Genomic DNA, 27,637 nt, shown 5'->3' with positions numbered 1-27,637 from the left:
TAAAGACATGGAGCTGCTAAATGTTGCTTTAGTATCACATGTGCTGACAATAAAGAACCTAATGATCTTCGGACTGTTGTCCCGCTGGCGATCTGCTGCACTGGTTAAGGATGAAATGTGCCAGGAATACAATTTTGGGCCAAGCATCTCCACTAGAACTGCATTAAAGACAGTTAATGTTGCTTTGAAAGTTTTTAAGATTTTTTGTTACATTTAAATGATGATTACTGTTACACTGAAATGTTTCTTTCTTTGCATTCTTTGTATTCAATTAACGAGGTCCAAATATCTAAGACCGCTGGATAAAAAGCTTTGCACGCAGTGTTAGGGAGAAGTTCAATAAACGTAGCAATGCTACTAACATAACTACATTTTTCAGTAGCGTCACATTAGCTTAGCTATTTTAAGTGTAGCTTTTCCAGTAGCAAGCTTTATTTTCTAACGAATATTGGTGTAGCATCACAAAACGCTACATGTGTCACATTGTGTTGCGAACGCAGCATAGAGCCAATGGAGTAATGAAACACGCTCACCTAAACCTCACGCACTTGAACACGCTCGCACGCGCTCTGTCCAGGATGAGCGGTGGAAGGAAACGGAGTGGCTTCCAAACCACTAGTGTGATGTCGGACTATAATCAAGGTTCTAGTGAGAGTATTTCACATTAAGGACCTGCTTCTACTGAAAGAGCCACGCCCACTCCCTCCTCCCACTCAGAAACCCCGCCCATGGGCGGAGCACTCGTAGCCAGACTGCCTCGCCCACTCAAATAGTATCCAATGGCCTCTCCCTGTGCCACAGCCCCGCCCTCCAGATGCAACAAAGTTGCAGTCAGCCGACCACGCCCGTCACGGCCAGGAAGAGTTCGCTGGACGTAGGCGGGGCGTCGCGGTTCCGCGTGGTGCGTTTGGACCAGAGGTTGGGTGAGCCGTACAAACGCGGCCGCTGGACTTGTCTGGACGTCATGGAGCAGGAGGTGGAGGAACGGGGACTCCTCCGCGTGATTGAGAGCATGAGGCACGCCCATTCGCTGGAGTCCTTGGAGACGATGGGGCTGTGGGCGGAGCCTGCGGACTTAAGCCGCTGGGTGTGCGAGGGCTAAACGCACACCCAGCTATGAATCGGCTCGTTCATGTAAATTAACCAGTTAAAATAAACAATTTCCTTATAATTAGCATTTGAAAACTCTGCTTAATTTTTAGTGAGTCAATTCTTTCAGACGAAGTTTACATAAATGATTCACTGATTCACTTGATTCTTTTGCAGCCGTAAAAGTGAATTTGCCTTCTTTTTTCCAAAGCGAAATATTTAGTTAATGGCCGCTGTTTAGCGTTATATTTCAATTCAGATATATAAAATAGGGTGTCTTTATTAGTATATATTAAGTATAGATTTATGTTCTATTTATGTTGTCACCCTGTTTGTTTAACCGTTATTACTATAGTAATTCTGTAGTTGCCATGACTGCAGTAACCATGGTTTTGGAGGAAACCATTGTTTTATTAATTGGTTCATTTGTGCATGCATTTTGATGAATGCATTGAATAAAATCATTTGATTGTTATATATCTAAACAGATTTTCTTGTTTAAATAGCTTCAATGTAGCATAGTTAGCTACTTTTTGTTAAAAGCTTGTAGTGTCGCTAAATACACTTTTAAAGTGTAACTTGACTGTAGTTTAACTACTTTAAGTCATGAGGATCTTGAAGCTTGGCAGGTTACTGTTTCAATAGCTTGCCAAACACGCTTTGCATTATTCTAATTTTAATATATATACATATATATATATATAGAACTTCAGATTACTTTGTTCAGTGCCCTTTTGCTTTAATGACAGCTTGCACTTTAGCTGGCATGAATTCCACAAGTTTTTGCAGAACCAGATGACTGTAGTATTTCTTTAGAATTCAACATCTTTCCAAGTTCATTCATAGTTAATTATTGAGTCACACATCGATGTAACTGTGTCACATTTATGACTTGACTGTGTTATGTCGTCATCCCACCGCAGAACTGATATTCACTTGAGGAACTCTCGCTCATGACATCCTATGTAGAGATGTCGAGTGATGCCAGTACGTTGTCGTGGAAACAGCCTCCAGCCATCCTACCACAGAAGTCAACCACTGATATGGAGAATAAATGCAGGGGGTCGTTGAAAATCCTCAAAGTGTGCTTCATAAGCAACAGCTCCAACCTGGGCAAGAACTTCAAACTGGTCAAATGTGAAAGTTCCTGGAATATCAGGGTGAGAATATGTGACATGAAGCATGAACGATAAACAGAATAGAGCACATTCATTCCCATTCTCATTTCATTCTGCAGAAAATCATTCAGTCCATTCTGGACAGCGGGCGCCTTGGTCCCAGCATCAAGTTTCTGGAATGCTACGGTCTGCTGCTCAAGCACATCAAATCAGACGAGGTTCACTGGCTTCACCCAAACCTGACCATAGCAGAGGTGGAGCAGAAATATGAACAACAACATGTCGAGGCGGAGTGGAGGTGTGTGTGGGTTTGTTTTGCTATACTTTGGGAACTAAATTGACCAAAGAGATTAGGTAAATCTGACAACCATGGGGATGCTTGGAGACTTCAGCAATCGTCGGTCTTACAGATCTGAATAATTCAAGTTTGTGTATGCGAGTTATAACTTTCTTATTTACACTTTCATTATCAGATATGACTTAAGAATCCGGTACATTCCTCCTGATTTCCTGGAGAAGTTAAAAGAAGACAAAACAACTATGCTCTACTTCTACCAGCAGGTTGGTAGCCTACATATCGCACAGGTATCAAATGAATTTGGTTAAGCTACTTTGAAAGCAAATACAGTAGTAGTTTGCTGTACTAAAAGCACAAAGTTGCTACATTGAAACTAGCTACTTAAGAGGGCAATATAAGAGCCAAAGCAAAGTCTACTCAAGCCCCTTTCAGCGCTCAACCAGAGATTGTTTAGCAGAGATGGGCCACTTCTATTAAAATTAATGAGAGAAATTGGAATGCTCAACTAAGGAGCTCTAGCGCCCAACGGTCAACGGATGTAGAAAGGAAGTCCCGCCTTACAGTTAAAAGAGCCAGTCAACTGTTAGATCCAGACATCACCTGTCAATCAACTCAATAATGCACATGCATATTAGCTATACAAGCTGTGGAAATTGTGTTTTTATAGCGTAATATGAGGTTAAGTATCCCAATTTATGATACCAGTATTGTCCGATTTTCTTACTGATTTGAAATATGTTCTTTGATCGTAATCTAATCTTGACAACAGTTTTTGAGATGTTGGTCTTTCTCCATTCAAACGGATTGGAGCTGCACTAGCATGACTGGAAATAGCTTCCCGAGAGCGTTACAAAGATGGCCGACAGTGGACTGACTTGCTAGAAAGACTTTGGCTCAACTGAAGCCCCCACCAGCTCAGCTGACTGTTATTTTCCATGGCAAAATAGAAAGTAAACAAAAGTTAGCCTAGGGGTCTGCTGTCTTACATTTCGGTCTTAAATTAGAACAATCTACGTTTTTATGCAACTGAATGCTAATGTACGTAACTGAGTTTAAAACATAGTAATGAACAGCAGCATTTAAATATACAAAAGAAGACACGTCAGTGTCATATCGATGAATCTTTTTGGATCAGTCCATTTACATGAACCATCAGTGCAACACATGAGAAAGGGTGTCCATTCACAAACCAGTTCACTAATAAAGGACTTTAACCAACTCTGACTGGGGGACCCTGAGGCGTTCCCAGGCCAGTGTGGAGATGTAATCTCTCCACCTGGTCCTGGGTCTTCCCCGAGGCCTCCTCCCAGCTGGACGTACCTGAAACACCTCCCTAGGGAGGCGGCCAGGGGGCATCCTTACCAGATGCCCAAACCACCTCAACTGACTCCTTTCGACGCAAAGGAGCAGCGGCTCTACTCCGAGCTCCTCACGGATGACTGAGCTCCTCACCCTATCTCTAAGGGAGAAGCTCGCCACCCTTCTGAGGAAGCCCATTTCGGCCGCTTGTACTCGCGACCTAGTTCTTTCGGTCATGACCCAGCCTTCATGACCATAGGTGAGGGTAGGAACAAAAATTGACCGGTAGATCGAGAGCTTTGCCTTCCGGCTCAGCTCTCTTTTCGTGACAACGGTGCGATAGAGCGAGTGCAATACCGGCCCCAATGCCCCGATTCTCCGGCCAACCTCCCGCTCCATTGTCCCCTCACTCGTGAACAAGACCCCGAGGTACTTGAACTCCTTCACTTGGGGCAATACCTCCTAAACCAGGTTCAACAGTTAAGCTCAAACAACAGCATTTGCAGCAAAAAGTAATTAACTACTAACTACTGATTACATCTACAGAGTAATTACATTACTGTACTAATTACTCTGTTCATTACTGTTACAAATTACTTTCTAAAAACCCTTATCAACCTCAACCAGATGAAAAATACAAGGATAGACATGAAAGTGTTCTTTTAATTCTTTCAAATAAATCATATAAAATCAAATAAATTATTAATGAACTGGCCAGTATTTGTTTTATATAGAATTGTTATATTCTATACAGTATTTAACACAATTACATCAGAAGTAACTGTAAAAAAACTAACATTTTTTCAATGAAAAAGTAATTTAATTACAGTAATCAATTACTTAGTAATGCATTACACCCAACACTGATGGTAACATAATGCCGTGACTCTTGGAATACAAACTCTAAAGGCCTAAAATGAACGTTAAATGATGATTTAAAGAAATTTACAGCTCAAATAAAAAAAGAAAAATGTGTGTAAGTTCTTTTATATAATTACAAAATTACACTGTAAGTGTCTCACTGTAATCGAGTCAAAATTACATTTTGTGGTAATCAACATTATGCCACAAATGCTGTCGATTGAGCTTTACTTGTATTGAATTATGTCGTTACTTTTTAGTAATTTCTCCTCACTGAACGTGAAACAGCAAACGAACGCAAACGCGAGTGGACTCTGTATTCCAAGAGTTACGCCATCATTGATGCATCATGAACATTTCAAGGGGACTGAAGTGCTGCCAGTTTCTGTGATGTGGTTTGCACGTTTCAAAAGAGGAATGAAAGTGATGTTGTCATCCTGCAGGTTCGCAGTGACTACATGAAGCACAGTGCTAGCAGAGTCAGTAATGGGATGGCCTTACAGTTGGGCTGCCTTGAGATCAGGTACAGAATAATAATGCAGGCAATGTTAATAGGGTTAGGGGTGGGAATTTGTATGTAATGCAAATGCTTTTTCCTGTCCCAATTTAATAAGCAAAAAGAACTGAGTAAGCCATTCATAGGTTATTTTAGTTTAAACTGTTGCAATTTTGAAACATTGTTTGATGCATCCAAAGGTGTGAGTTTGGGGTGGGGCTATCTGTTTATCTGATCAATGGCAGAAGGGGGCATATTCAGTAAACCCGTTATGAAAATGTCACTGGATCAACACATTTCATATTTTTCCTATCCTAACAGGAGATTTTACAAGGACATGAATGCCCAGGGACTGGAGAAAAAATCCAATTTGGAGCTGCTGGAGTAAGTAGTTTGTCAAGTACTATTAGACAGCTCTACAGCATAAAAATGATCAAATTGTCTGATTCGTGTCTATTCTTTCAGGAAAGACGTTGGCCTAGAACTGTTTTTTCCCCGTGAATTAATTGAAAGTATGAAGGTAAAACTATTTAAGTATTAAAGCACTAAAGACAGCTTAGACTTTGTTCACACACTAACAATGTTTGTGATGAGTCATGATTGAATGTGATGAATGGCTGTAAAATGTCTGCATACTATTTTTTTGGGTGGGAAACAGCCGAAGCATCTGAGGAAACTGATCCAGCAAACGTTCCAGCAGTTTGCTTTGCTAAAGGAGGAACAGTGTATCATGAAGTTCTTTGAGACATTATCAGTCTTTTCAAGTTTTGATGAGGAAGTTTTTCCTTGTGAGCTTGTGGTAAGTTGTCTGTTATGTGCTTAGATAGACAGATGATAGACAGATGATAGACAGATAGTTAGATCGATAGATAGTGTAGGCAGAGATAGATAGATAGACAGACAGACAGACAGATAGATAGTGTAGGCAGAGACAGACAGACAGACAGACAGACAGACAGACGGACGGAGAGACAGACAGACAGATGGATGGACAGACAGAGACAGACAAACAAACAGATAGACAGACGGATGGATGGATGGACGGACTGACAGACAGAGAGAGAGACAGATAGATAGATAGACAGATAGTTAGATCGATAGATAGATAGACAGATAGATAGAGAGACAGACAGACAGACAGACAGACAGACAGACAGACGGATGGATGGATGGACAGACAGAGACAGATAGACGGATGGAGAGACAGACAGACAGATGGATGGACAGACAGAGACAGACAAACAAACAGATAGACAGACAGACGGATGGATGGATGGATGGACTGACAGACAGAGAGAGAGACAGGTAGACAGGTAAATTAGTAGATAGATAGATAGATAGATAGATAGATAGATAGATAGATAGATAGATAGATAGATAGATAGATAGATAGATAGATAGATAGATAGAACGGACAGACTTAGTGACAGACAGACAGACAGACAAACGGCGGACTGACTGACGGATGGGCATGGATGGACTTGGGCAGACAGAGAGACAGATAGACGGATGGAGAGACAGACAGACAGATGGATGGACAGACAGAGACAGACAAACAAACAGATAGACAGACAGATGGACGGATGGATGGATGGGTGGACGGACTGACAGACAGAGAGAGAGACGGGCAGACAGGTAAATTAGTAGATAGATAGACAGGCAGACAGGCAGACAGGCAGACAGGCAGACAGACAGACAGACAAACAGACAAACAGACAGACAGATAGATAGATAGATAGATAGATAGATAGATAGATAGATAGATAGATAGATAGATAGATAGATAGATAGATAGATAGATAGATAGATGACAGAAAAAAAGACAAAATTATGTAAATGTAACTCTTTCTTTTGTAGCAAGGTTGGAACGTGTCTGTGGATCTGGTCATCGGCCCCAAAGGTATTCGGCAACGCACAGACAAATGTTCTATGGTAAGAAAATATCTGCACACAAATGTGCATCACACCCAGCCAACAATTCTCCGAAATGCATCATTCTCATGAAAGTGAAAACCACTTCTATTTATAAACTGACCACAAGTTTACTGCCAATTAGCAAATGTGACAATATCCTATACTCTAACTTGTTGGTTCACATTCATTGAATTTGTTGTCATTTATACAAATATAATAGATATCTTTAGCTGAAAATGTTGATGAATGATAAAGCTAATGGACAAATATTCATATGTTTTTTCTTTTATATGTTCTCATTAGCCTGTCTGTCTAGCCACTTTTGCACAAATTCAGCGTATTAAGTGCTCTCTTCAAAATGATGGCAAGGCACTGTTAAACGTACATATTGAAGGAGCTAAACAGGTAACGGCCATTTAAACATTCAGCATTCACACGCAATTGCTGACATGATTTGAACACCTTTGGTTAATTTTACTATTGTTATATTTTCAGCCATTGTCCATCAGCACATCCTCTCTGGCCATTTCTGAGAACATGGCTGATTTAATCGACGGCTACTGTCGTTTAGAGCATGGCAAAGATATGTCTGTATTTGTGCAGCCCAGAAAAGGTGTGTGGGTCTACACTGAATTATCTCTTTGTGTGCTTGCTCTGCTTTACTAAGTCATGATACATCTATGACCATATGCCCTAAATTAGTTGCCACTGATGAAACCAACGGGTAAAGGGCCACCATGCAAACACTTTTTAAACTGCCTCATTTGTGGTTTACTAGAATAGAAACGCTAGAATGGAAAATAGTAGCACACAATAATAATAAACTGTCACTTGTTTGATCAGATAGAGAAGCCAGAATGTCTCTACCTCCTTTGCCCTGCAGGTGAGCAAAGTTGTTGATTTTGTACTTTAGACTGGTATTATTTTATTTATTTATTTTATTTATTTGATACATTAACGATGCATGGATCTCTTTGTGTACATTTTCTCCAGTACCTTATTGCAAAATTAAAAAAAATTAAAAAAAAGTTTTATATAATTTTAAGTATATTTTAATGGTTTCAATTTAAAAATGGAATAATTAATATGGGAAATGTTAATAATAAAATAATTAACGGTATTAAATTCTGCAGGTGTGCAATGCCCTTTTGATTTTCTTTCATTTGTTCTTTACACAGATATTTATTTTAGGTATTTTCTTATGTCTTAGTTTATTACAAAAACATTTTTTTATTTTTTTATTTACTACAATTTTATTCTTTCATGATGCACAGATCTTTTTGTATGATTTCTCTCCACTGCCTTATTGCAGATCATTTATATATTATATAAAGTTTTTATAATTTGCAGTGTCATGCAATTTGAAATAATTGGTTTAAATGCAATAATATTTATAGTTAATTTAAGGTAAAAATGTAAGAATAAAATAATAGACAGTGTGACAGTCTGGAGGTGGCCAAAGCCATTTTAATTTTCTTTATCTTGTGCTTTTTACGCAAGTATTTTATTATTATTTTATTTAAAGAAAAGTTTAATATAATTAGCAGAATCAAGTCATTTGAAATAAATGGTTTAAATGTAATAATATAATAATTCATGTAATGCAAAAATAGAGTAATTGACAGTATGACAGCATGAAAAGTATATATATATATATATATATATATATATATATATATATATATATATATATATATTATTGTATCAAGAGAAATTGCTTTATTGATTATTCTCTTTGATTCTGTTTAATCTTATATTTCATAGCAGTAAGGAAAGTACCAGATCCGACGGGGAAAGCGAAAGTATGTAAAGCAAACGTTTACGTGCCGTCCATAGTAAGACACAATATTATACAAGATAGATCGTTGGATCATTTTATTTTCTCTTCATGCAGGTTCAGATATTTATGCAGAGATACCAGAAGATAAACCAGTTTCCAGTAAGTAGTAGAATGTTTCATATTGTTTTCCTTTTATATCAGTTATTGATAATCAAACTCCTTAGCAATGATCACTAATAATTAGGAGTAAAATGGTGATAGTTAATGGATAACACACAACCACCAACTATAATCTTTTTAGAGTAATAGTGGATGTGTTAAATGTTTTTAGATATTGTTCATATTTCAGCAGTTAAATTCATCCTCTCACGAAACGATATTGTCCTCGGAAGAATTCTGGGAGAAGGTTTCTTTGGTGAGGTCCATGATGGAGTCTACAAAAGCAAGGTTAGTGCATCAAGCACACTCACCTACAAGATCAAATACGGTATGTTGTGATCGAATTACAAAAATGCCTACAAATGCATTTGAGGCTTTGAGGACGGAAACTGTTGCATAAATCTTGTGTCTTCATTCAGACAGGGGAGGGAGTGAATGTGGCCGTAAAAACATGCAAGGATTGTAGGGCTGATATCAAGGAGAAGTTCATGACTGAAGCTTGTAAGATGTTTCATTTTCTCCATCCATAGAATTGAATAAATGCCTGAATAGAACAATAAAGATCTTGTTTTTATGCAGCGATCATGAAGAAATTGGATCATCCACACATTGTGAGACTCATAGGAGTTATAGAAGAGGATCCAGTGTGGATTGTCATGGAGCTTTACCAGTATGGAGAGGTGAGATTCATGCAACCTTTAGGGGGCGATCTCTTCATCGGACCAGGAGGGGGATGTCAGAATTATGTGGGGGTGGGGTCACAAGGAAAGTCTCAGGGGTGCAGTGTCCATCCTCCCAACCCGCACCTTGACCGCACTATGCTTCTCATTCATGGTATTGCATGGATATACAGTCAGGGGTTTAGTTTATAGGTAGGCTACTGTTATATTTGTGCTGCCTGTTTCTCTCACAAATGCAGGAAACTGATTTAAGTGCTTATACACTATGCAGCTAGATACGATGGGTTGACTGTTTGTTCATGCATTTATTTGCTTAAGTGTAGCTCAACAGTAGGCCTGCAATGTCTTTTATCCCCAAAATAATAATAAGTTTTATTTGTAAATTACTAACTAGGGTTTACAAAGTGCTTTAGGCATACAGGAAATAGATAGTGATGGAAATTGTGTTTAAGGTGAATATGAGATGGAGGTCTTAATGAGTAAAACGTACCTCCCTAACCCAAAACCTTAACCTAAACCTAACCGATAGTGTCCTAAAAGCAAATGCGAGATGAAAAGCACATTTTCTGAAGCAACCACGTCATTTCGTGGCACTTCTATGACACTTTTATGTCAAGTGTCAGCTTGTTGAATCTCAGACTTCCAGGTATGAAGTCAAGCGCTCAATCAGGTGAGCTACCGCACACGTTAATCACATTGGAACAAGTGTGTACAGTAAATATGGGTGGGTCTGTAACACAAGTGTAAAACTTGGTACAGACTTTCAGACTGTTCTGAAATAGTGCGCTATATCTTTTCTAACTGATCGGACTTCACACTGTGGATGTTTATAAATAGGAAACAATCCCATAGACAAACAGTACATCGATAGAATGTTCAAAAGGGCCAACGGAATGCTCGTTAATTCAAACTCCAACATTCAAAAATTCAAATGAAAACAAACCCACAAAAGGCCTTCAATCTGCTTTAAGCTTCTTTTATCTGACATTTTATCTGAAATGTGTATCTAGTTTGCTAGCTGTTTGTCTAACTGTAATGTCTGTATAACCATCAAACCTAAAATGTTTCAAACTAGTTTAAAATATAAGGCTTTGTCAAGCCAACATCAAAGATTGTCTTGACAAACTTGACCTATATATTTAAAAAATCATGTTAGACAGTATGGCAAACAGTTATATTGCAGTAGGGAACATGTCTTTTATTAGTCTAAGTTTAGCTTTAACTAAATAATAAATTGCTAATGTTTTTAGCAGTCCACCTTAATTCTGTTATACCATAATCCCAGGGTATTTTTTGTGATGTAATAATACCGCAAATATCTCATACTGCTCCACTACTATTGCAAAGGCTTTCTGATTTACTTGCTCTGTCAGTGCATTATGCAATACTATTAAATGGATATTATTGTAATCCTGTTTCCTCTGTTTTCTTCAGCTAGGAAATTACCTGATGGAGAACCAGCACAAGCTCACTAATGTCACCCTCATACTGTACATTCTGCAGATCAGTAAAGCTCTGGCTTACTTAGAGGGCATCAATATGGTACACAGGTACGTCAATACACCTGTGTTACAGTTTTATAAATATGTGTTCTCGAGTGGGTGTGTAGAAGATGATTTTGATGTGATAAAAATTGATTTTATCACACTAAAATCTATCAGGATTAGCAGAGAATAATGAGGCCCTGGACCCAAACACAGAGTGAAAATAAACTGGGAATTTATTCATGCAAAATAAATAGAAAAACAAACCAAAACTCCCATAAGGGGGAAAACAAACATAAACTACCCCGAAGGGGAAAAAGGGTATTTTAGGCTGGGGCAGAGGGAAACAGGGAGCAAAACAAGAACCAGGTAGGAGAAACAGGCCTGACAGGGAATATACTAGACTGACCGACAGAACACACAAGACTATGTACTCTAGACAAAGGACAGCACACACGAGGAGGCTCAAATAGGGAGAGAAATCAAACGGGTTAACAGGGGACAGGTGAGGCAAATTAACTAATAATAAGCAAACAAGGAGTCGGGGTATGATGTAAGACAGAGAGGCACGCGGCAATACAGAAACAAAACAAAGCCACGTGCTCTCACGAGACAACAAAACACCCGAATGGCATGAGTGCACATCGTCAAGACAATAAGGCAATATACGCCCATGCCAACCGACAAACAAGATGAGAGAATGCATGGCAACGCCAAACAAAGTGATGCCACGCATTCTCACACTTAACAAAACCTGAGTGTAGATTGCGAGGCAAACGCCACACGATGCACTTAACAGGCGACAAAAAGTGCGAGAGTTCGGCCACACACACACCCAACAACCAAAGTGACCGAACCTCAGCACAACGTGAGGACAGCTCGCTACCTGGGCGTCCGCAGTCGCGAGAGACAGACACAGAACATGGAGTATGAGTGTCCGGATCCCGACACAGACCGTAACCGAACCAGACAGGAAGTCAGGATCCAGACACCTTGCTCCGGACATGAAACAAGACAGACCGAAGAGCGCACAGCAGGGAATTCAATCGAAACCTTGCGCTAACACAATAAACAGACAGTGAAACACAAGACAGACATGGGACGATGAAGCCACGGTCCTGCCAGACATAAACCTAAACTGACAGTGACATGACCATGACAAAAACCATGTTAATGTTTATATCTTGTGGCTGTAGTTTTGAATCAGTGTTTATTTTAATATGTATGGACCGGCTCCACTTCCAACCTAGAACATTCCTTTAAGTTATGTAATATATCTTTTTTTCATTATGTTGTGCAGAGACATTGCTGTAAGAAACGTGCTGGTCGCTAAACCAGACTGTGTAAAGTTGGGAGACTTTGGCTTGTCCAGATATATAGAAGAAGAGGAGTATTATAAAGGCAAGATTTTAATCATAACCAAATGACTAATTTGCTTTGTGCTAATATGAGCTCTTTCTGTTTCAATAAAAAAAAAATATTGAGTGATCAAATTGTCAAATGACACTGTTTGTTGTCTCTCTGAAGCCTCTGTGAGTCGATTACCCATCAAATGGATGGCTCCAGAGTCCATCAACTTCAGACGGTTTACCTCGGCAAGTGATGTCTGGATGTTCGGTTAGTGACTTTGATGTTTACATCTATGCATTTGGCAGGCGCGTTTATCCAAAGGGACTGAAGTCCAAAGTATACTTCGGTTTTAACGCAAATGCTTTGCATTTACTGTGCACGCATACACAGGCAGTTGGCACATGCACATGTAACCGGTCCTGCTTGACCCGCCCTGAACGGGATTTGAGCTGGCGTCTCTGGCATGGGAGGCAGGTGAGCAAATGAGGAGGCTAAAGGCTACAGCCTCTAACGTCAGTCGCTAGTGCGCCTTTTGAGGCCAGGGGAGTGAGGTTTACACGCACTACACAGCACATACCAGCTGGCTACCATTACACTCACCCCCTAAACCTCACTCCCATCCGGGTCACGGCACCACTGTAACTGGTCCTTCTTGACCTGCTCATAGTGAGATTTGAACCAGCATCTCTTCGGCATGGGAGGTGGGCACGCTAACGAGGAGGCTAAAGGCTACAGCCTATAGTGTCAGTCGCTAGTACGCCTCTTGAGACTAGGGGAGTGCGGTTTACACACACGGCACAGCACATACCAACTGGCTACGGGTACATATGCAACAACTGTTATGAGATACTGGAGTATTAATCTTCTGGAGTTTAGATCCATAAAGATGTCTTTATATTCCTTCAGACTCGAGTTATACAAATGCAAGTGACCAAACAAATCTCCAGTTGTTTAGCGGCGATTACATCTTCTTGTTCTTAAAAGTGTGCAAACAATATATAGGGAAACATTCAGATATATATTAATATAGAAGTAGTTTGAGTGTAGGGAGACATTTACATTTATGCATTTGGCAGATGCTTTTATCCAAAGCGACTTACAGAGCCCTTATTACAGGGACAATCCACCCGGAACAACCTGGAGTTAAGTGCCTTGCTCAAGGACACAATGGTGGTGGCTGTGGGGATTGAACCAGTGACCTTCTGATTACCAGTTATGTGCTTTAGCCCACTACGCCACCACCACTTCCTGATTGGTGGATCTTTCTCTTCAGTATTCATGGGTATTGTAGTTTTTCACCAGACATCCAACTATTTAAAATTATTATTAAAAACGAGTTATAATAATACAAAGTGATGGCTTCCAAAGAAGCATATACCATCGAATAACAACCTCTGAGCTAACTGTAGGTCTGTCCTTAAAGGTTTATACATTATCATTTAAAATGCATTAGCCTATGGAGAAAATGAATGGGATTACTTCCGGAACAGACTGTTGCGCTCTCGTTTGGAGACACTAGTGGTGCAGAAATGACACAATTCAGCTTTAAAGCTGGAGTGGTGGTGGTGTAGTGGTCTAAGCACATAACTGGTAGACTGGTAATCAGAAGGTCGCTGGTTCAAGCCCCACAGCCACCACCATTGTGTCCTTGAGTAAGGCACTTAACTCCAGGTTGCTCCAGGGGGATTGTCCCTGTAATAAGTGCACTGTAAGTTGCTTTGGATAAAAGCATAAATATAAAGATATAAAGCTGTGATTTAATGGGTGACTCCTCTAAACGTGTTCTGTCAAGTTTGCCTGGAGTTGTGTAAAGAGTCTCCCAAGCGCAACATGGACTTTTTAAAACTGAATCACTGTGCTTTGATTACATGAGGCAATAAATCCATTTAATTTTGATGTTTGTTCAAACCTAGTGACATTCTCTGAATTCCTGTTTTCAAAACACTTTAGCCTGGCTGAGGTGTCTCAGTAACGTAAAATGTGTCCAATTAAAAGGATAATTTACCCGAAATGTGTAAACTGACTTCAAAACATCTCCTTTTGTGTTCCACGGCCGAAAGAAAGTAATTCGTGTTTGGTTAGTTTCATTTTTGGGTGAGCTATCCCTTTAACGCTGATTCCTCTAACGAAGCAGCAAACAAGCAACACTTTCTGTATGTCTCAAAATAAACAAATGAACATCTAATTCAAACATCAGAGCGGTTTCCTGTGGTTTTATTTTCAGCTGTGTGTATGTGGGAGATCATGAGTCAAGGCCAGCAGCCATTCTTCTGGTTGGAGAACAAGGACATGATCAACCAGTTGGAGCAGGGGGTTCGTCTACCCAAACCCAAGCAGTGCCCGCCCACAGTGTACTCTCTCATGACAGGCTGCTGGGCCTACATCCCTCGTGAGAGACCCAACTTCACTGAACTAGTGTGCAGGCTGAGGTATGTGGTATTCACTAACCAACCACAATCAAGTTTAAGCTGGTGCAGTCAGCGCAGAAATGGCATGTTGAGAGTTTTTATTAATTAAGTGTCATTCCTTTCCATGCAAACACACCTGCTTGTAAATTAGGCTCATTATACATTGCTCTATTGAATGCAATTACCGCCCGAGGAAAGCAGGTTGTAAACTGAATTTAAATTGCAGAGAAATATTTGTGTATATTTGCTTTTGATCATGGCAGCAATAATTTGATCTGTATGATAGTGTAGTAAAAAGGCCGCTAAACCAGCACAAACAATGCATGAAAATAAACAGCACATTTTTATTTGGTCATCATTTTCTCACCCTCATGTCATTTCAAATGTGTAACACTTACATTCTTCAATGGAACATAACAGCAGAAATGTATGCAGAAATTCTGTGCTGCTTTTGACTGGGGACTGTCAAGCACCAAAATGTGAAAAAAAACTTACATTTCAGTCTGTTTGTCACAAAACTTCACGTGTTGTTTAGACTACTTTTATACGATTTTAATCGAATGCTTCAGGTTCAATACAAGTTAAGGTCAAATGATAGCATTTGTGGCGTCATGTTACTTAATGCTCTAAAATGCACAAAAAATTTATTTTGACTTGCTCTTTCAAAATCAAAAATGGAGGTTACAGTGAGGCACTTAAACACAATGGAAGTGAATGGGGACCATTTTTGGAGGGTTTAAAGATATACATGTGAAGCTTAAGTGTTTTTTGTTATTATTAAATTATAAATGAATTATTCTGAAATAACTTGTGTATTATTTAAGCTGAAAAGTTGTTTGAATTGTAATTTTTACAGTCGTTTTAGGGTTTACAGTGTTATGTCGTCATGGCAACAATATTGGATATACACCGATCAGCCAAAACATTAAAACCACCTGACTAATATTGTGTAGGTCCCCCTCGTGCCACCAAAACAGCGCCAACCCCCATCTCAGAATAGCAGAGATGATATTCTTCTCAGCACAATTGTACAGAGTGGTTATCTGAGTTACTGTAGACTTTGTCAGTTCGAACCAGTCTGGCCATTCTCTGTTGAACTCTTTCATCAATAAGGTGTTTCCATCCATAGAACTGCCACTCTCTGGATGTTTTTTGTTTTTGGCATCATTCGGAGTAAATTCTAGAGACTGTTGTGTGTGAAAATCCCAGAAATACTCAAACCAGCCCGTCTGACACCAACAATCATGCCACAGTCCAAATCAATGAGATCACATTTGTTCCCCATTTTGATGGTTGATGTGAACATGAACTGAAGCTCCTGACCCCTATCTGCATGATTTTATGCATTGCACGGCTGCCACGCGATTGGCTGATTATATAATCGCATGGATGATTGTTGGTGTCAGACGGGCTGGTTTGAAATGTACACAGAAAAGGTTAGTAAGTGAGGGATCATGCACAGTCAGCCAGATGGTATCGCAAAAATAAAACAGAGAGGGTGATCGGTTCGTTTTGCGATAACAACCAGCAGATTGTACATTATCCTGCTTATTAAATAGTATCCCGCTATTAACAAAGAAAAAAAATATTGATTTGTGTTGAAATTATGTAAGGTCATTGTGTGAGAAGCTGCTACATTTCCCCTCTGGTTTGCATCTGTGTTCTGTTGATTCTGCTCATTATCCAGATTATTACAAGACTACTTGCCAAATAAATGATATGAATAAATGGACATGAAACATTGATTGAGTCTAAATGATTTTATCTTACTTTTAGAGATCGCACGCTGGTCCGAGAAGTAGGAAAGATTGCCAGATGACGGGTCTGATATGACTTAATCCCCATCTGTACAGTTGTTGTGTAGTTCAGTGCTGGATGGTGCTACTGACCAATAAGAAACTAGTATTTCAGAGACCCGTGAAAAAGTGTTTTTCTCACAGTAAAATCATGTTAATAAGCATATTGTTTACTTCTTGTGGCTATACTTTTGAAAAAGCGAGTATTTTATTGTTTACAGATTGGTCCCATTCACTTCCATTGTAAGTGCCTCACTGTAACCCAAGTTTTTGCTTCTTTTAAATAAAAGAAGGGATGAGTTCAAGTAATTTTTGTGGTAATCAATACTATGCCACAAATACTGTCGATGGAGCTTAAATTGTATTGAACCTGGAACATTTCTTTCAAGGGATAGTTCACCCAAAAATGAAAATTGTCTCATATTCCCATTTGAAGAAAAATAGAAAAATATCTCATTTAAATATTAATCTTTTTTGCACCATAAGCGATTGTTTCTCTTTAGAAAACATTCATTTAACCGCTGGCGGATGACGTTTATGCGGACTGTCTGTGATTTTTGGAGCTTCAGAAGTCTGATCACCATCCACTTGCATTATAAGGACCTACTGAGCTGAGATATTTTCCTAATTTCCTTCAAATGTGTTCTGGTGAAGAACTAAAGTCATTCATACCTGAGATATCATGAGGGTGAGTAAATAATGAGAGAAACTTCAATCTTGACTGCTCCAGGTTACTATAACATTTACATTTATGCATTTGGCATAAACTTACAGTGCACTTATTACAGAGACAATCACCCGGAGCAACCTGGAGTTAAGTGCCTTGCACAAGGACACAATGGTGGTGGCTGTGGGGATCGAACCAGCAACCTTCTGATTAGCAGTTTACCAGTTATGTGGTTTAGACCACTACACCACCACCACTCCTATAAGATTTCATTTTGTGGAATAGAGCAGCTCTAAAATTCTGCCCATAAATCTCCTTCAGTGATCCAGTGAAGAAAGTCATACAGGTCTGGAATAACATGAATAACATAGTGTTTGAATTTTGAGGTGAACTTTTCTTTTTCTTTGCTTCACAGTGATCTACACAAAATAGAGAAGGAAGTTGAGGTGAACCAGCAGAGAGACAGAGCACGCTCAGTGTATACACTCTCAAGTATGCCTTTTACTGATGCTCCGTCTAAGGTATCTGACTTTCCTCCCTCATAGTTACTCTCACACTGTTGTTCTCTTACTTTTTGTCATACTCACTGGTTTTCTGTTTTCCCCCTTTGTGTAAGCCATCAAGAATGAAAGCATCAGGCTTTAACACTCTCGGCCCACGGCTACATTTCCAGGTGATTTTTTTTGGTGTGTTATTGCAGTATGTCTGTAGTTGCAACAAAAGCAGATTTCTCGATTGTTTGTCATAGACAACAATGGAAATAAATGGAGAGCGAATGGAGATTTAGTCTCCCGCGTACTTTTATTGACTACAACAATTGTCACACTTGTGTCTATTTGTATTTTTCCTGAAGAGTATTAGTAGAAACAAGTGAGGCAAAGTTGATGAATTAAATGAAACATTTCAGCTATTGCTATGAAAGCGGGGTGATGTACGTACAATTAGACCAATGCATTTTAAACTTTAAACTATTTAAAAGCTTTTTGTTGGTCATGGCCTATCTAGGTCAAGGCAAGCCATTTCCGGCATGTGTGGCTTTGACCTGCCACCTACTTCTGCTCAAATTGCTATGTTATGCATGTCTTCATGTGAATGTGTTTTTGTGTGTGTAAAGGGATTAATGGAAAGGAGGAGGCGAGAACCGGCTTTTCAACATAAATAATATTTAATACTAAACTAAAACAGAAGACACAAACACACACATGACGGACATGTCCGTAAACGATCTCTCTCTCCCGCACGATCCTCTGCAGTCGACCTTTATCCCTCACAGAGGCTTGATTAGCCTAATATGGGACCGGGTGTGTACGATCACAACCCGACCCCGCCCTCCGCCCTGCCACAGTGTGTGTTTTAGTTTTGCATGTCCGTGTGTTTTCTTGCTTGCATGGCCACATTTTTCCATGTACTCTTTGAGTTACCTCACCAGCTCTTGCTAGCCTGCCAGACTTCCGTTGCATGCTTGTGTTCGGCAGCATTCTCCCACAGCGGTGTCCCCTTTCTGTGGCAGAATGGAGGTAAGAGCGCCTCTTGCCTTTATGTGAAATACTTCTAATCGTTATGCATTCTGTCGCACTTTATTTATTATCTACTATAAGTTTATAGGGGAGACCGGGGACAGTTGTCACACTACTTCAGTGAATATTTCTTAGAGTAATCTCAGCATGGCCACATTCCTTAAAGTCTTGGCTCCAAAAAAGCTAGTGAACATTTTCATTGTTTCTGCCCATGAAAAAAAACATACGTTGAACCAGAGGCACAAAAACCATATATGCAAGGTATGCAATGCATAGGGGCGCCATGTAAAGGGGGGCATCAGTGGCTCACTAAAGGTGGCACAATCAGCCATCGGAGGCAGTCCTCCATCGGAGGCATTCTCGGGGGAACAGTAGGGGTCTCCCCTGCCCCTGGCAGCGGTTCTCCCGCTCCAGCCGGTCTGTCGGGAGCACCTCCCCGCTCATGGTCGGCGGTCCTCTCTTGACCCCGCTGCATTTAGCAGATGGTAGGGGTCTCCCACCGCCCCTGGCAGCGGCCCTGTCTGTTCCAGGTGGTTGGCTAGGAGCCCCTTCTCCACTCGTGGTCGGCGGCCGTTCCTCCACTTCAAGGCGGCCGGGCTCCTCTGTCCTTTGGCAAATGGCTGTGGCTGTTCCGTTGGGGTGGATGGTAGTGGTGAGAACTCCACTACGGTGTATCCCTCCTCCTTCCCAGGTTTTGGCACCAGTGTGAAGGGATTAATGGAAAGGAGGAGGCGAGAACTGGCTTGACAATATAAATAATAGTTTAATGAAAAACTAAACATAAAGACAAACACACACAAATGATGGACAGCTGCCCGTAAACGCTCCCTCTCTCTCTCTCTCGCACCACCATCCGCAGTCGGCTTTTATCCCTTTTGGAGGCTTGATTAGCCTGATAAGGGGCCGGGTGTGTAAAATCACAACCCGACCCCATCCTCCACCCTCTCACATCCCTCCCTCGTTCTCTCAGGCCAACGCGGAGCAGCAGTGGGAGAGAAAAAAGCACTTACTCGCCGGTTCTCTGATACGCCGTAGCTTGGTCCTCGTCCACTCCTCCACCCTCTAACGGATGACAGCCGTGCCTCCCTGGGTGGATCGGAGTCAGTCCTCCAGCCCCTGGTGGATGGAACGCCCTGCCGCGTTCTCGGGGAACAGAAGGGGTCTCCCCTGCCTCTGTCGCTCCAAGCAGTTGGCCGGGAGCCCCTACCCGATCACGATCAGTGGTCCTCTCTGGACCCCGCCACGTTTAGCGGCTGGTAGGGTCTCCCTCCACCCCTGGCAGCGGCCCTGATTGCTCCAGGCGGTTGGCTAGGAGCCCCTTTTCCTCTCGTGGTCGCCGGCTGTTCCTCCGCTTCTAGGCGGCCTGGCTCCTCCGTCCCCCGGCAGATGGCCAAAATACTAAAAACATAAAATGGCAAAAGAAAAGAAAATTGGGTGAGCTGTCTAGTTGGGTGGAGATGGTCCATGTAAAAAGTGTTTTATTGATATTTACGTCAGCTATCATGAAAAGGTTACCAGACTTGACAGGTTTACAGAATGATTGGAGGTAATATTTGCACAGATATGCTTGGCAAGTGTTGTTTTTACAAACTCTGGTACCAGTTGAAATAAATCATGCAAGAGTATATTCCTTAGGTTGCTGACTTAACTTGCCCTATACCCCAGGATTGCAGTCAGTGAGTGTTTATGTGTGTTTGTGTAGGAACGGGGTGTTTTGGAGCCCAGCAGTAAGGAAAATGCCCAGGAACTGGAGCGACAGCGTGTGCAGGAGACTTTAAAGAGACAGAAACAGGAAATGCTGGAGGGCTACTATCTGCTGCAGAAAGAAGAGAAGCTTCTGGTGAGTGTACAGTATTGTCTTGTTGTGGAGCTAAATATTTTACATTTTATTATAAATGAAAAACTACACAATTAAATTTGATTGAATTTTGTTAAGAAATTGACATACAAATAAGAGACATAGAGTGTGGCAAATAATGTATTTATAATTTTAAGCGCAATACCTTTTTTTAAATAATCTGTGCAATATTTAAAGGTGCACTCAGTAATTTTTTCCCTTATTAAAAAAGTTTTAATCCTAAACAAATTAATTGCAATTTTGAAACATATGCATAAAACCATGACTGCTCACATGAGATGAGGAGTCATATCAGTAACCTTATAAAAGCTCTTTTATTCTACATGGGGCAGGGGCGACCTCATGGGGGCTGCCATTTTAGAATCACATGACCAGCTGAATACTACTCGCTTATTCTCAGTAACTGTTTTGTTATTGTACATTTTCACTCTTGGATTAAACTAATCATGGTTGATTGTGAATAGTGAATTTCTAAAATGGCATCTGTAACTGAAAACTATTGATTTTGAATGATGCTGCATCCACACCACTAGGTGTCACTGTAAGTCCCAGCTGACATGAACAAAGAGTTAATAAGCGCACCTTTAAACTCACCTTTAGTTTTATAGTCAACCAAAAACACTGCAGATCGGCAATAGTATTCTTCATAATGTTTCTACCTCTTTCAGGATCCATTTGCCAATGATGACACAAAGGCTAAAATGGTAATATCCTAAATATTTAAAGTTTCTTTTAAAATGTTCAGTGTCCTCTTCGCATCATGCCAGTTGTGTGTTCTGCACGATTTAACTCTTTTTCTTTATTTTAGATGTCAAAAAATGAGACAGGCCAAGGTTAGTTAAGTTTTTAACACAATTGCATACCATGTTAAATTAAATGCATCCTTAAAGAAATAGTCATCTATCATGATTTACTCACCCTCGTATAGTTCCAAACCCATATGCTGTTATATTTTCAGTGGAGCATAAAAGTCGAAATTTTGGGGATAGTTAATGCATTTCAAAATTTCAACTTTTGTGTTCCATGCAGTACATTCACATAGCTTTGGAATGACATGAGTGTGAGAAAATGACAAATTTAAATGTTTGAGCGAACTCTTCCTTTAACCTATTTCATACCATAATGTTGTGCAGGATACATACATGTATTTTACTGCTAATGTGCTTTCACATCTTTATTCATATCGTTTCACCCTGCATTTCTCTCTCAGCTCATTTCCAGGGTCCCCCAGAGAAGCCCCCGCAGGTGTCCGCTCAGGTAATTGCTCTTTAATGCATTTAGGGACAGGGTGAAAGGCTGAAAAGTCTTCTGATCTCTTTAAAGCCGCAGTGTTAAAGGGGTTAGCCAGTCTTTGGAAGTTTCCAGACGAAGCAGATGGCAGCAATCAAAGTGGCAGGTTTTACTGGGAGCTCCGTGACTCAACCCTGATGAGCTTTGGGCCTTGTGAGCTCAGGCTGATAATGGCTCAGAGTATGAGCGAAGGGCTTTTCCTAGATTCCTGTACAACCTTAACACATCTTATCGTCTTCGAATATGCTTGGTTTATATTGCAATGTACAAAGTTGTTTTTTTTATCTGACTTATTCACAGGGGTGTAAAGTAATTGAGTAAAAATAAGTATTATACTTAAGTGTAAGTATATGTGTGGATTTCTGACCATCTGCAGAGGTGGAATTTCGGATCTGATTTGAGCTTCTTATACATTGAAATATTTGTCCGACTAGACCGTACGTGACTGAATGTGATATATTTATTTAAAACTATGAGCACGAAGTGAGAAACACTGAACATTTTTGTCCTAAACATTATTTAAAATCCTTACTAATTCAAGAGTGCGATATGGCCCTATATCAGCACTGCTGTGATTCGGCCGCAGTCCGAGTGACGTAGTTAATCACAGCTGTGCTGATGTAGGGCCATATAGCACGATTGTGAGTGTGATATTGGTTATATACAACAGCTCAATGAACAAGTACATTTAAAAAAATTAGGAAATACTGAGTGCGGTCATAAAAACGCATTTGTGCATGGAAATACTTTCTTACGTGACAGATCAGAATCTGCCGTTGCTGGTTCAAAACAAATGATGCGTCCAAGCCTCCGTTAGTAAATATGACTTCAGAAATTACGGCTTGTGCTGTTACTAACAAGTTATTGGATAAACAAGGATGTGTGTGTGTGTTTATGAGAGAGAGAGAGAGAGAGAGAGTGTGTGATCACCTGTTGCCACTCCCAAACAGAGATGCTGTCAGCTTTCTGAAGATCAGCTTTCTTAGTGGAAAAATAGGGTCCAAGCGGGGGTAGTCCTCTTTATTTCGCGGTAGCCGGTGCGTAAGAGTCATTCACTATAGAAACCGCAATGTCCTCCATTTTAAACAGTATGTGTCCAATGTGGAAACTCCAGTAACAGGTAAGTAAGGAGTTCTGTAATAAATCTGTTGTGTCTCTCAGCTGTGATGAGCTGTAATGCTGAAGTTTTTCATTTAAATCCGTTTAAAGCTGTTTCCTAGCTTTAGTAGTGTAGTAGTAATACAAGCAATCAAGGAGAGCTGTTCTGTGTAAACAATGACTAACGGATTCACTTTACGTCACCAACTGGCTCTGGCTCATATTACACACAAAAATTATCTTTTGCCACCACCTGCTGGCTAACATATGTAATGTCAAAAATAAAGACAGTAACTCCTAACATATATGCACTGCTCTTACACTTTAGTTTAGAACAGCATGAACACAAGTGTAGTAATACACACAGTAAAGCGTCCGAGTGATGATGGTGTCAGACCATCAGTGCACATAGAATGTCTCTCGTCCAATCAGATTCGAGTTCCGGAACTAACTGTTGTGTATATATATATTGAGTACAGAACTCAAGGTGCTTAACTCTTACCGGAGTTTCCACATTGGATACATACTGTTCGAGGACAGTTGCGGTTTCTATAGGAAATGCCGAATCACAGCAGTGCAGATGTAGGACCATATCGCACTCTTGCACGTGTGATATTGTTTAAATATATATATATATATATATATATATATATATATATATATGTACACCAGCGGCCAAAAGTTTGGAATAATGTACAGATTTTGCTCTTATGGAAAGAAATTGGTACTTTTATTTAGTTGTTAGGCAATTATTATTATAATAATAACACCATAACCAACAATGATTATGATTATTATAATTATAATAGAGTAAACATTAATTATGAATTATATTGAATTCATCCGTCTGCTCAACGGCAAGGTTTGGTAGCAAACCTCAGAAAACAATTCACTCTTTGTGAATTTCTCTGTGTTTCAAGGGGTTGGGTGCTCTAACATCACAATTCGTGAGTGCCTTCTCCCATGCAACAAACATTGCGTGACTGTGGCAACATTTTTGCAAAATGAAACAATGTGGCTCATTAAACATCTCATGGCGGTTCCGAAGTGAAATGTCCACTGGGTGGCGCTAAAAGTGAGTTATTGTTCACCAGAACAAATGAGGTTTTTAAGGTTAATGTTCTTTCGAGATTTAAATCAACAAAACCGACGTACCTACCCTAAACCTTAAACCTAAACCTAACAGATAGTGTCATAAAAAGCAAATGTGAGATGAAAAACAATATTTCTGAAGCAACCACGTCATTTTGTGGGCTTCTATGACAATTTCAGCTCACGTTTTGACTCGTGATCTTCAGGACTCACACCCCGCTCCTTTACATAGCAAGTGCAATGCTCTATCAGTCGAGCTACCGTGCAATTATACCAAACTTAAATAAGCTTGTAAATGTAGTTGGTCATGTGATCCAAATGTTAAAATGAGTCATGTGCTATGGTAAAAGTGTTTAGTTGTCATAAGATTACATTATGTGAGGAACAGAGCAAAAAGTAAGTGTTTATGAACTGATAATCTGCTGCTTTACTTGTGATTTTTGTAAAAGTCGTAATTTTAGCACGTCTAGGGTTCATTCCACCTATAAATTGCTGTGTTAAATACAACACGCCTGTAAGGGGGTTAAGATGGGCAAGGAGGAGGCGAGAACCGGCTTGCCAATATAAATCATAATTTAATTAAACTCAAAACCAAAACACACAAACATAAACACACACATGATGGACATGCCCGTAATTCTCTCTCTCTCAAACACTTGTCACCGGCCGCCTTTATCCCTCGCGCGCCCCATCAAGCCGATTGGGGACCGAGCATGCGACATTCTAGCCCGGCCCCGCCCCCCTCCGCTCCACACTCCTCCCAGCGTTACCTCAGGCCGGGATGCCACCTGCATGACCTACATCCCCCCCCTCTTTCCCTGGGGAGGGGCGTGCTTTGCGCCCCGTCAGGTCATCCCCACCTTACTCGACCTGGGAGGAGACAGGAGGGGAAAACAACAACAACAACAACAAAAAATAGGCGAGGGAAAAGGCCAACACGGTGCAACAGAGAGAGAGAGGAGAGAGAGAAGAAGCTCACTCACCGGTTCTCTGATGTACCGTCGCGTGGTCCTTGAACACTACGCCACACTCTCCGACGGACGACAGCTGCTCCTCTCCGGGTGAACCAGAGTCAAATCTCCGACCCCCAGCGGACAGCTTTTCTGGCGGCACCTGGGGACATTCCTCCGCCCCTGGCAGCGGACCTACCGCTCCAGGCGATCTGGGAGTTACTTCCCTCCTCCCCTAGCGGCCGACGGTCTTCTCTCGACCCCTCTGCGTTTCTGGGCAGTCGGGCTACTCCGTCGCCCGGCAGATGGTAGCAGGTCGCTCCCCTGGGTGGACGGTAGTGTCGAGGACTCTGCGACGGGCATCCCTCCTTCTTCCCGGGTTTTCGGCACCAATGTAAGGGGGTTAAGATGGGCAAGGAGGAGGCGAGAACCGGCTTGTCAATATAAATCATAATTTAGTTAAACTCAAAACCAAAACACACACCTTTATCCCTCGCGCGCCCCATCAGGCCGATTGGGGACCGGGCGTGCGACATTCTAGCCCGGCCCCGCCCCCCTCCGCTCCACAACGCCATATAAAAATCATTTTGCAAAACATAGCTATTGTAACGTGATTCTTTGGCCTTTATTTAAGTTTATTTTTAATGTTAGTGTAACCAAGTCAATAAAAGTGAAAAGTATGATTGAAATGAAATATGAGAATATGAGAAATATAAGTGATGCTTGAAGAAAATGTGATAATGCTTGTTAAAAATATGATTTAATAGTGTGCATTTAGGATACATTAAAATGTTACCTATGAAACCAGTCTTAGAAAGACAAAGGAGTCTACATTTTGTTTCCCAAACTGTGCTGTTCAAAATAATGACATGCATGTACATACACTGTTGGACTATGTTAGTAGACAGAAAAATACATAAATAGTGTGTGATCTGAAAGTGAAAGTGAAAGTGGAGATTTACAGAAAAAATAAACATCTTAAATATTGTGCTGTTTCTTACCCACACCTGTTATATTGCTTCTGAAGATATGGATTTAAACACTGGGGTCATATGGATTACTTTGTTTCCTTTATGTGATTTTTGGATCTTCAAAAGTCTGATCACCATTCACTTGTATTTTATGGACCTACAGAATTCTTCAGATGAAAGAATGTTATACACATCTGGGATCTGGGATGACCCTTGTATTTAATGAATAGTAATTGATATGACTAGCTGCATGTATTAACATTGAGTTATTGTGACCATCACAGCGGGCTCCTACTGCAGAACTGGACCGCACAGATGATCTGGTCTATCATAATGTCATGGAGATGGTGAAGGTGGTGGTACAGCTAAAGAATGATGTCAGCACATTAGCGTCCTCCGAGTACATAAACGTTGTGAAGGTGGGTGAACTCAACGTCTCAGTGATTTGAGCAGTGCCACTGAAATTCTAGAGAAGGTTTCATTTAGGTCTGGTTGTGTGCCAGTGTTTGACCAGATTGTTATTCTCTTATTTGCCAGTCTGTAGGAATGACGCTGCGCAGTCTAATCCACAGTGTGGACGATATTCTACCGACTCTGCACAAGTCCATCAGATCTGAGGTAGAACACACATTTATCAATGGATGTCAAAAAAAAGTCATAGTATTAAAGAAAGCACAGGTCTGTAACAAAATAGCAGGTTTATGATCATTTGGGCACTTTAATTTGACATAACCAAAAATGAGTCTGTGAGGGATTTTGATGTGCAGTACATACTGTAAACATTTATTCTTTTAGCAGAAGCAGATAGAAGAATAGTACAACAAAATATGTTTATGATTACCTTAATTGTAAATGGTCTGCACTTATATAGCAACTTTTTAAGCCTTAACAGTATTCAAAGCACTTTAAACTGCATCTCATTCACCCATATGGCAGCAGAGCTGCTAAGGCACTAGCCTGCCACTGGGAGCAACTTGGGGTTCAGTGTCTTGCCCAAGGACACTTCGGCAACCCTGCGATTAGTGGCCGACCCGCTCTATCACCTGAGCAACAGCCGCCCAATATTAATCAATATTTTAAAGTGGTTGCTCAAACTAACAACAAAATGAAAATGTTGTCATTATGTACTCACCTTCATGTTATTTCAAACTCTGTATGACAATGACAAGCTGAACATTTAATCATGTGCAGGATGTGCCTTTAAGAAAACCCTTTAAAGGGACAGTTCACCCAAAAATGAAACATCTCTCATCATTTACTCACCCTCACGCCATCCCGGATGTGTATGACTTTCTTTCTTCTGCTGAACATGAATGAAGATTTTTAGAAGAATATCTCAGCTCTGTAGGTCCTTACAATGCAAATAAATGGTGATCAGACCTTTGTAGCTCCAAAAATCACATAAAGGAATCATAGAAGTAATCCCGTGGATAAATCCATATCTTTAGATCTGATATGATAG

The 27,637-nt window shown here is 40.5% G+C and overlaps 1 protein-coding gene and 1 pseudogene across 1 annotated transcript in view; both read left to right on the top strand.

The window, feature by feature from the left end:
- The first annotated feature begins 578 nt into the window (after positions 1-578).
- On the top strand, positions 579-1,102 carry LOC127662291 (TSC22 domain family protein 4-like; annotated as a pseudogene).
- A 995-nt stretch (positions 1,103-2,097) lies between these two features.
- The window catches only part of LOC127662437 (protein-tyrosine kinase 2-beta-like), a 26,421-nt gene continuing 881 nt past the window's right edge, over positions 2,098-27,637 (top strand). Inside the window, exons 1-28 of the mRNA XM_052153608.1 lie at positions 2,098-2,249; positions 2,327-2,505; positions 2,681-2,768; positions 5,109-5,188; positions 5,483-5,545; positions 5,627-5,681; positions 5,820-5,960; positions 7,019-7,093; positions 7,379-7,480; positions 7,571-7,688; positions 7,919-7,958; positions 8,840-8,877; positions 8,970-9,014; positions 9,187-9,302; positions 9,434-9,515; positions 9,594-9,694; positions 11,129-11,244; positions 12,479-12,579; positions 12,706-12,795; positions 14,753-14,957; positions 17,815-17,920; positions 18,016-18,072; positions 20,619-20,756; positions 21,443-21,478; positions 21,583-21,607; positions 21,985-22,031; positions 26,460-26,594; positions 26,713-26,793. Coding sequence (XP_052009568.1) covers positions 2,133-2,249; positions 2,327-2,505; positions 2,681-2,768; positions 5,109-5,188; positions 5,483-5,545; positions 5,627-5,681; positions 5,820-5,960; positions 7,019-7,093; positions 7,379-7,480; positions 7,571-7,688; positions 7,919-7,958; positions 8,840-8,877; positions 8,970-9,014; positions 9,187-9,302; positions 9,434-9,515; positions 9,594-9,694; positions 11,129-11,244; positions 12,479-12,579; positions 12,706-12,795; positions 14,753-14,957; positions 17,815-17,920; positions 18,016-18,072; positions 20,619-20,756; positions 21,443-21,478; positions 21,583-21,607; positions 21,985-22,031; positions 26,460-26,594; positions 26,713-26,793 — 2,577 coding nt within the window. The 5' untranslated portion in view covers positions 2,098-2,132. The remainder of the gene's footprint in view (positions 2,250-2,326; positions 2,506-2,680; positions 2,769-5,108; positions 5,189-5,482; positions 5,546-5,626; positions 5,682-5,819; positions 5,961-7,018; positions 7,094-7,378; positions 7,481-7,570; positions 7,689-7,918; positions 7,959-8,839; positions 8,878-8,969; positions 9,015-9,186; positions 9,303-9,433; positions 9,516-9,593; positions 9,695-11,128; positions 11,245-12,478; positions 12,580-12,705; positions 12,796-14,752; positions 14,958-17,814; positions 17,921-18,015; positions 18,073-20,618; positions 20,757-21,442; positions 21,479-21,582; positions 21,608-21,984; positions 22,032-26,459; positions 26,595-26,712; positions 26,794-27,637) is intronic.

Source organism: Xyrauchen texanus, chromosome 22 (assembly GCF_025860055.1).
Source record: "Xyrauchen texanus isolate HMW12.3.18 chromosome 22, RBS_HiC_50CHRs, whole genome shotgun sequence".
Classification (NCBI taxonomy): Eukaryota; Metazoa; Chordata; class Actinopteri; order Cypriniformes; family Catostomidae; genus Xyrauchen; species Xyrauchen texanus.
This window is presented reverse-complemented; position numbering and strand designations above follow the sequence as displayed.